General features: G+C 26.6%; 2 protein-coding genes and 1 long non-coding RNA gene across 3 annotated transcripts; 1 reads left to right on the top strand and 2 right to left on the bottom strand.

The window, feature by feature from the left end:
* Positions 1-69: 69 nt before the first annotated feature.
* On the bottom strand, positions 70-3378 carry LOC123260531 (odorant receptor 46a-like). Its single transcript, XM_044721670.1, has 5 exons — positions 2682-3378; positions 1710-2099; positions 671-875; positions 388-543; positions 70-150 (listed from the first exon to the last, which is right to left on the bottom strand). Exons 1-5 carry the CDS (start codon positions 3044-3046, stop codon positions 103-105), a joined length of 1164 nt encoding a protein of 387 aa, XP_044577605.1. The 5' UTR covers positions 3047-3378; the 3' UTR covers positions 70-102.
* On the top strand, positions 458-5664 carry LOC123260535. Its single transcript, XR_006508470.1, has 6 exons — positions 458-585; positions 646-761; positions 1861-2016; positions 2793-2900; positions 4271-4547; positions 5448-5664. It is a non-coding gene; the product is annotated as an uncharacterized LOC123260535 (long non-coding RNA).
* On the bottom strand, positions 4149-7526 carry LOC123260533 (odorant receptor Or1-like). The gene is made up of 5 exons (XM_044721671.1): positions 6993-7526; positions 6524-6913; positions 4616-4820; positions 4389-4544; positions 4149-4317 (listed from the first exon to the last, which is right to left on the bottom strand). Exons 1-5 carry the CDS (start codon positions 7355-7357, stop codon positions 4276-4278), a joined length of 1158 nt encoding a protein of 385 aa, XP_044577606.1. The 5' UTR covers positions 7358-7526; the 3' UTR covers positions 4149-4275.
* Between the last annotated feature and the right edge of the window lie 1721 nt (positions 7527-9247).

Below are 9247 nucleotides of genomic sequence, written 5' to 3'. Positions count from 1 at the left end.
TTTACTTTTTTAAGAAGAAATAGATTTCAAAAAAAAATATTTTATATTGATCTAAAATACATTTAATTTTTTTACTATTATTATTTTATTGTAATTTAAATATTACGATTGTTGAAGAACGTTGTAAATAGAGTAAGACAGTTTAATTACCTGAAAAATAAAAATTAAATTTATTAATTAAGAATTTTTCAATTTTTTTAATCAGAAGAAATTAAAAGTGTTTAAAAAATTAAATTAAAAAAAACTCAAGTCTATAAAAATGAAAAATTTAATTATTTAAAAATACTAATTAAATTTTTACAATTTAAAAATAATAATTTATCTTAAAAAAAATTTTTTTTGTTTTAATTTCTTTAATAAAAATTGGTAAAGAAGAAAAAATCTTACACTTTTGAACGACTCAAGTGATAAAGTAATAATACCGCCAGACATAAAAATAACTGGCCTGAAAGTCTTCAAAGCGACAACAATAATCGATTTTTGAGCGCTATTGCTCAACTTGAACCAGTCAGTATTGTAAATAGCGTCGTTCAGATCTGCAAACTTCAAATTAATTATTAATAATAATTAAAAATTTCAAAAAAGGTAAGGTAGTGTTTTTTACTTAGACTTTATAATAATTATAAGTAAAAAAAATATCTTTAGGGTGGAATTATAAATTGCAACTAACTTGAAGCGTCACCTGATGCGCCGACATGCAGACCAAAAATATTTGGAGCACCGTGGTGATTATGTAAACAATACAGCTTATAAATTCGAAGGTAAACGCTGGGATGGTTGAAAGACTGTAGACAGTAGCGCATAATATCACTGAACTCAGGCAATATTGGATGAAAACAGGCGTCGCGAATATTCCGTAGATGTAATCTGAAAAACTTGAAAATTTTTGCTATTAAAAAATAAGAAAATATTTTTATATTTAATAAAAATTTAAGAAGAAATAGAGACCAAATTAAAAATATATTTATAATTTTTATTTAATAGGATTTAATATAGAATAAATATTGATGATGATAATTTGATAATTAATCCAAAAATAGAGGTGATGAAGAAATATAGAAGAAATAGATTTATGAAATTTTTTTCAGTCAATGTAATTACGATCTAAAATATAATAATGAGAAAAAAAATTAAATTTAAAGAAGAAATAAAAAGAAAAATTCAAAATTAAAGAAAAAAAAAATTTTTTTGTCAAAAATAATTAAAATTTTAATAGGAAAATTTTTTTTTCATTTAGAAAAATTTGAAAATTATCCTGGGGTCTAATTATTTTCAATAAAAATTTAAGAAGAAATAGAGATTGAATTAAAAATATATTTATAATTTTTATTTAATAGGATTTGAGGTAAAATAAATATTGATTATGATAGTTAATCCAAAAACAAAGGTTATGAAGAAATAAAAAAGAAATAGATTTATGAAATTTTCTTCAGTCAACGTAATTATAACCTAAAGTATAATAATAAAAAAAAAATTAAATTTTAAGAAATGATAAGAAAAATTCAAAATGAAAGAAAAAAAATTTTTTTCTTGTCAAAAATAATTTAAATTTTGATAATAAAATTTGTTTTTCAGTCTACAAAATTTAATTTTGATAAAAAATATACAACGGGTTTGTATTCTTTCTTTACATTCTCATTTTTTATGATTTAACTTTTAAAGAAGAAATAACATTTTTAATTTTAAATTGAAATAAAAATTTAAAAAACCTGAGCACAGAATTGTGACACTCAACCCAGTCGCCAATAAGAATTTTTTCTGAATTTTTTATTAGATTAGAGCCAGAATTATTTATTTCCAATTCATGAAGAATTTTTACAGCATTTTTGAACCGGTACTCCAGAATACTTATTTGCGCAGAAACGTAGAGCATCATTCCGGGGAACAAAGTGTCAAAGCCGACGTCGACGTAGCATCCTATGAAGAATGTTACCATCTGTTGACTCGCGGTCATTAAGTAAACGCTTGGCTGGGAATAGTTAAAAGGCAACCACCCTCTGTAAGGCAGCACATCAGGTAACTTCGCTTCCATTATTCCGGTCAGTGAAATTCCTGTGACTCCTACTGTCAAAAATATCCAATAGCAACGGGTTATAAAACTTTTTGGAGTTTATCGCCTTGTTCGATAATTTTCTAAGTCACTATTACACGGAAAAAAATTATCTATGAAAATTACATAAATAGTGATGCAAAATTTGCATTTTTAATGTAAATTTTATGCTTACAAAAAAAGACTTAAATTTACAGGTATGAAAATGTAATTATTGCGTTATAAATAATATTATGTTGACAAAAAATGATGTCAATTCTTCAAAAGTAAAAAAACTTTTTAAAAAAATATTTCTTTCAAGTTTCTTAAAAAAAAAAATTCAAAAAGATAAATTTTAATTAAAAAAAAATTTTTTTCAAATAAAAAAATTTTTTTCTTCTTTTAATTAAAAAAAATGACACAAAACTATATTTTTTAATATTTTGAGACTTTAGAAAAAAAATTTATTTATAAAAAGTTTTCAGAGTTACCCGTTTTGCCCCCTCCCGCTTTTTCACCGTAAACTAGGCATATTTTTATTGTAAAATTAATAAATTTTCTAATGCTAAATTATCCATTTTTTAATGTAATTTTTTCAAGATTCTTTTCCGCGCATCTTAATAAAAAAAAACAAAAAATCAATTATAAATACCTGCTAGTATCTGCGAATTTCTGAAGAATCATTTCTTCTTTCTGATCACGAGGCTTAAAAGGATTTTTTTGCAAGTTTTCCAAAGCTCTGATAATTTGTCTTCTATTACAGAGAACGCCAACTATTTTTCCGCAAGCAGCGACCATCGCTAACATCATTGATAAATTGCTGGTGAATTCATTGACAGTGGAGCTCACTAAAACTAGGTCTAGAAATTCGGTAAGTGTGAATGCAAAATTAGTCAACACTACAAAACAACTGTATGAATTGTAGAGAAGAAATTTCCAGCCCCGCCATTCGAGCGGCCGCCAGAGACCGACCAGAGTCAATATAAAGAAACTATGGGGTAAGATGGAACCGGCCATCGTATTGATTTTAAACTCGGTTGGTTTAGAACTAACAATGAGTCTATGGAAAAAAGTCTCTGTTTTCGGAATCAGTCGCGCATTAATTATTAAGTAGCTTTTATAATTCAAATTGCTGCGATTATCTATAAGAGAAATTGCGGCGATTAGGTTAATTTTGAAAATTTGTGTTTAAAGGAAGTTTGTAATACTGAAAATTGCGGAAAAGGGTTTGAATTATTGAGAGAACAAATTGGAACATTGAAAATTGTTAGCTAATGCTGGCTTTTGTTAATTTTACGTAAAATAGAAGTAGTCAGTTGTCAGTAGAATTTTATTGAGACAATTTCAATTGAAATTTAACGTTTGATAATTTTCTTCAGTTTGTCTTGATTAAGTTTTTATTTTTAATTTTAATTAAAAAAAAATTATTAATCTATATTATTAAAAGAATAAACAACATTTTGTGGCCAGTGTATTTATATGATAAAACGGGTTTTTATGGTTAAATTTGGTATCGTTGGAAAATTCTTGATCTGGAGTTGTGCCTTTTTATGGTTTCATATCATTCTCACTAATAGTCAATTTATGATGATAAGTATTTAGGCTGCATTCGAAAATGCTCTATCTCTAGACACATAATTAAGAAATGACCTTGTATCTCGTGAACTATTGACATATTTAAAGATATAAGCTCATCCCGATGTTACACTCATCAAGACCTTCAATTTGAGTACCCACCTCAATTTTTCATATATTTATATATATTATATATATGTATTTATGAAAAATATATCAAAAATGCATGTGGGTACTCAAATGAAAGCTCTTGATGCGTGTAACATCGGGATGAGCTTATATTTTTAAAAATGTCAATGTTTAAAAAAGTACAGTGCAATTTAACAATAGTCATTAATTTAATGAAGCAAAATTTTATTGATTTATAGTCCACAACTCAAGGTTGCTAGTTTTATTTAATCTAATAGAAAAAAAAAGAAAATTAAAGAGCTTGGTAGAATTAAAAAAAAAATTTTTTTTGTTGAAAATAATAGTATTGTTTGAAGCTTAAGTTAGTAATCATAAATTTGTTTTATATTGTATATTTATGACTAAAATAGCTTTCTACAAACTTACAATACATAAAAATAATACTCTTTTTATAATTTTAACATCTAATATAATTTTTACACTACATCAAGCAGTGACTATCGTTTTAATTAGCAATTATTTATTTTCTCAATCTAGGACGCTTATTGGAGAAGATTATAAATGGAGTACGACAATTTAATCACCTGTAAAACATTTTCTTTTGTAAAAAGCAAGGGTGAAACTGAAGAAAAATGTTATTTTAAAATTGGCTTACTTGTTCAAATGTCTCGAGCGATAAATTAACAAAATATCCCAGTGAAAATACAACAGGCTTCAATGTTTGTAAAATAATGAAGACAAGTGATTTTTTTGTTCTTGCGTTTAAGTTTGTCCAATCGGTACTGTACGCTGAGAAATTTAGATCTTCAAACTGGTAAAGATAATTTTAAGTTTCAATAGATTAAGAGATAAAGATTTTTTTTTTACTTATGAAAAACGCACTTTGAGGATAACTTGATGAGCTGCCATAGTAATCATAAATATTTGCATTACCAATGCAATAAAAAACATCATTTCACTCTTAAATTCGTTCGAACTTGCGGAAAGATTCGCTAAGTTGCAGGCAGTTATACAAATTTGAGTTGAACTTAAACAATAATTTAGAAATATTGCTCCTGAAAATATTTCATGGACTTCTCTGGAGTATCTAAAAAATTTCATTTTTTATTTTTTATTTAAATATTCCAACAGTTTATTTTAATAATTTATATTTTTTCAAAATTGAAAAAAAAATTTTTTAATTATAAAAAATTTAACAATCAGTTAATTTTTTAACTTTTAATTACTTTATCTAATGAATAAAATTGTGATTATTTCATTTTTTTTCAATATACCTTCCCAGAAAATTAAAAAAAATTTTTTTTCTTAAAAAAAAATTAATGTTAAAAAATAAATCTTAAAATCATTGATTAAAATTCAAAATTTTAATTTTATAAAATTAAAAAACCAAAAATTATGAAATTTCATTTGTCCAAAATCAAACCAGTTTTTTTAATTAATTCTCCGAAGATTAAAATATAAATAATAATAATAATCACATTTTAATTGTATACCGGAATTAGTTTTTACAAGGCTGATTGGTACTTTCAAATTATTCTCAGTTCGTTGGACCTCAGCACATCCCGTTTCACTCCTATATTTTCCTTATTATCAACTTTATATTTTCGCACATATTTTATCTCATTCACATATTTTTTCCTTATTTTCACTGCGGCTGTAGACCGACTTGTGCTTTCTGTACTGCATTTACCCTATTCTTCACCTCTTTTTATAGGCTGTTGGAATAGTAACATGGGGAAACCACAGAGAAAACCCATGCCAGTACAGAGGCTGGCAATGTATCGCACATATTCTTTTAATTTATATTCACTGAAAAATATTGGTGCGTGCCGGATTCGAACCCTGGTCCCACCTTTTCGAAATGTAGGTAACGAGCCGATTAAGCTATTGCCAGCCTGATTAAAATATATTTAAAAAGAAGAATTCAAAAAACTACAGTTTTAGATTCAAATTTTCATCTATATTATTAAGAGAATAAGAAAAATTTTGTCTTCAAGATAGTTATATGATAAAATCGGTTTTTTTTTAGTGAAATTTAGTGCCATTGCAAAGATCTTGATTTGAATTTGTGCCTTTTCAAAGTTTCATATCATTCTCACCGATAGTTAATTTATTATGATAAGTATTTAGGCTGCATTCGAAAATACTTATCTCTAGACACATAAGTAAGAATTGACCTTGTATCTTGTGAACTATTGACATTTTTAATGATATAAGCTCATCCCGATGTTACACTCATCGAGACCTTTAATTTGAGTACCCACATCAATTTTTCATGTATTTATATATATTATATATGTATACATCAAAATGTATGTGGGTACTCAAATGAAAGCTCTTGATGAGTGTAACATCGGGATGAGCTTATGTCTTTAAAAACGTCAAAATTTAAGAAAGTACAGTGCAATTTAACAAAAGTCATTATTTAAAAAAGCAAAATTTTATTTATTTATAGTTCACAAGTCACATAGTGACTTCAAGGTTGCTAGTATATTATTATTGAGATTATAAATAGCAAAAATAAAAAATATCTTCTTTATTAAATAAAATTTTTAATTAATTAATTTTTAAATACACAAATTGTGGAGAGAGATGGTAATAATATAATAATAAATAGAAGAAGATAATTGAATAAAAAAATAAATAACGTGTATCTCGCATAACATTTAAACAATTCCAACAATTTTGTCAGAATAAAATTTTAAAATTTAATTTTTTATAAAATAATAATTTTTTCACTTATAATTTATGAATCGGATTTAAATTTCGCATAAAATTTTTTATACTCACCTCAAAACTTCGTTATGATGATTAATCCATTGAGCGATGAGAATATTACATGCATTATTAACGACATCAGTGTTCACCACCAAATCATTAATTTTGTTCATATCGAAGACAGTTTTTCCAAGGCGATACTCCAGAACACTTACATGACTGGAGATGCACAGCATCGATCCTACGTAAAGGGTGTCAAAGGCAACATGAATCCACGTATCAATAAAAAATGTATACAATTGATGGACAGCAGTAGTAAGAAAGATATTTTTCTTTGTATAATCGTAAGGGAACCATGCCCTGTAAGGCAGAACTCCAGGAATTTCTATAATCGATATTGAGGTTTCCAGAATAACCGCAGCTCCAACTGTGTAAAAAGCAACATAAAAATATGTTACTAAACTTTTTGAAGTTTATTGCAACCGCTCGAGCTGTAAAATATTATTTTTTATTAATATATAAATAGAAAGCGTCAACTTACTTTGAAAGTCTTACGTATTTCTTTAGAATATCTTCTTCATGATCGTCGCTGACTTTAAAAGGTTTCAAATTTAAAACATCAATAGCTTCCAGAATTAAATTACGGTTTATAATAACTCCAAATATTTTTCCAGTTGCAGCGACGACTCCCAACATTTTGGCGAGACCTTGAGTGAAATCGTCGACTGTCTTGCTGGATAAAACTATGTCTATAAACTCAGTTGTTATGAAGAAAATATTGTTGAAGATGATAAAGCAGGTGTAAGTATTGTAAAGTAAAGACTTGCAGCCTCGCCAATTGATGGGTCGCCAAAGGCCTAGCAGAGTCAGTATGATAAGACTGTATGTGAAGGGAGTATTTTCCATCGTATTGATTCTAATGAGAATAGGAGGGTATGCAAGTTATTGTAAGACTGAACGCACGAAGACAATCTGTTCTTAGTCTCAGTTGCTGATTAATTATTTATTGCGCGAATTTATAATTCAAATTGCTGCGATTATCTATAGGAGAAATTGCGGCGATTTAGGTAAATTTTGAAAATTTGAAAGCAAGTTTGTAATACTGAAAATTGCAGAAAAGGGTTTGAATTATTGAGAGAACAATTCGGTGAATTTTTAATTTAAGGCTATTCTTAGGTTTTGTTAATTTGTCTCATAGTAGAAGGGGCCAGTTGTTGATATAATTTTACTGAGACGACAGTTCCGTTTGAAACTTTATACTTGACAATTATATTCAGTCTGTCCTGATTAATATTTTAGTCGGTTATTGTCAGAAGATGATAAATCTTCATGATTATGGTAAATTTTTTTTCTTAATTTATTTTTTTAAAATTATTGTCCGGAAAAATTTTTAGATTTTTAAATCCAGTGAAGCTGAACAGTAAAACTAGTAAAATATAATTATTTTCACTGACAGTAATCTATTCTAAAATATAATATTTATTTAATAATAAACAACAGCTACATAAAAATGCCTATTAATTTAACTAGCGATAGATTCTGCTCAATTTCCACAGTGGAGTAAATCACTGAAGAAGATTATAAATGGAGTATGATAATTTCATCACCTGAAGATAAAAATCGCTGGTATTAAATGAAATATAGAAAAAGTGACAAAGCGAAGCAAAAAGTATTTTTTAAATTATTTTTTGTTTCGGCGCCTCGTTTTCTTCTTACTTTCTGATGATTAATATCAAAAATTAAAAAATTTGCTTACATGTTTGAGTGATTCGAGCGATAGTGTTACAAAATAACCCGATTTAAAGATGACTGGCTTCAATGTTTTTGAAATAATTATAACAATTGATTTTTGAAGATAAGTATTCAGGTCAAACCATTCGATACAGTAGACAGAGTAATTGAGATCGTCGAACTTGAATAATAATTTTTTGTATTAACAAAATTAACTGATGGTTTTAATTTTATTTTAAGTATACGTTGAGTGTAACTTTGTGAGCTATCATGCAAAGTGTGAATATTTGTACTACGGTTGCGATCAAAAACGGCACTTCGTTGATAAATATACCAGAGAGTAACGGAACGTTGGACATAGTATAAACAATAATGCAAATTTGAGTTGGACTCAGGTAATACTGAAAAAATATCGCCCCAGAAAATATCTCGTGAATACTTTTTGACAATCTGAAATTTTAAAAAATTGATAATCTTTATTATTAAGAGAATAAAAAAGTTTTTTTTCCAGGGTAGTCATGTGATAAAATCGGTTTTTTCGTGAAATTTAGTGTCATTGCAAAGGTCTTGACTTGAATTTGTGCCTTTTCAAGGTTTCATATCATTCTCACCGATAGTCAATTTATTATGATAAGTATTTAGGCTGCATTCGAAAATTCTCTATTTCTAGATACATCATAATTAAGAAATAACTTTGTATCATATGAACTATTGAAATTTTTAAAGATATAAACTCACCCCGACATTACACTCATCGAGACCTTCAATTTAAGTATCCACATCATTTTTTCATATATTTATAAATATGATATATGAAAAATATATCAAAATGCATGTGGGTACTCAAATGAAAGCTCCCCCATGAAAAAAAAATATATGTCGAAATACATGAAAAATATATTTTAAATATATTAAAAATCTATAAAAAATATATTAATTATGTATAGTAAATATATTTTTAATAACTAAATTTTGGCCGGTATATCTTAAATATATCTAAAATATATTTGAAATATATAAAATATATATGAAAATCGGCCAAAAGTTAGTTATTAAAAATATATT

This window comes from Cotesia glomerata, linkage group LG3 (genome assembly GCF_020080835.1).
Source record: "Cotesia glomerata isolate CgM1 linkage group LG3, MPM_Cglom_v2.3, whole genome shotgun sequence".
NCBI classification, from domain to species: Eukaryota; Metazoa; Arthropoda; class Insecta; order Hymenoptera; family Braconidae; genus Cotesia; species Cotesia glomerata.
The sequence above is the reverse complement of the archived record's forward strand: the minus strand, read 5'-3'. Positions and strand labels throughout refer to the sequence as shown.

Excerpts from the sequence above, each read along its gene's own strand:
- LOC123260531 (XM_044721670.1), bottom strand. The coding sequence starts at position 3,046 with ATGGCCGGTTCCATCTTACCCCATAGTTTCTTTATATTGACTCTGGTC. Across the intron at positions 876-1,709 it reads TGTCACAATTCTGTGCTCAG|TTTTTCAGATTACATCTACG; the intron begins GTTTTTTAAATT and ends AAAATTTTCAAG. Across the intron at positions 151-387 it reads CACTTGAGTCGTTCAAAAGT|GTAATTAAACTGTCTTACTC; the intron begins GTAAGATTTTTT and ends TTTATTTTTCAG.
- LOC123260533 (XM_044721671.1), bottom strand. The coding sequence starts at position 7,357 with ATGGAAAATACTCCCTTCACATACAGTCTTATCATACTGACTCTGCTA. Across the intron at positions 4,821-6,523 it reads CATCATAACGAAGTTTTGAG|ATACTCCAGAGAAGTCCATG; the intron begins GTGAGTATAAAA and ends GAAATTTTTTAG. Across the intron at positions 4,318-4,388 it reads CGCTCGAGACATTTGAACAA|GTGATTAAATTGTCGTACTC; the intron begins GTAAGCCAATTT and ends AATGTTTTACAG.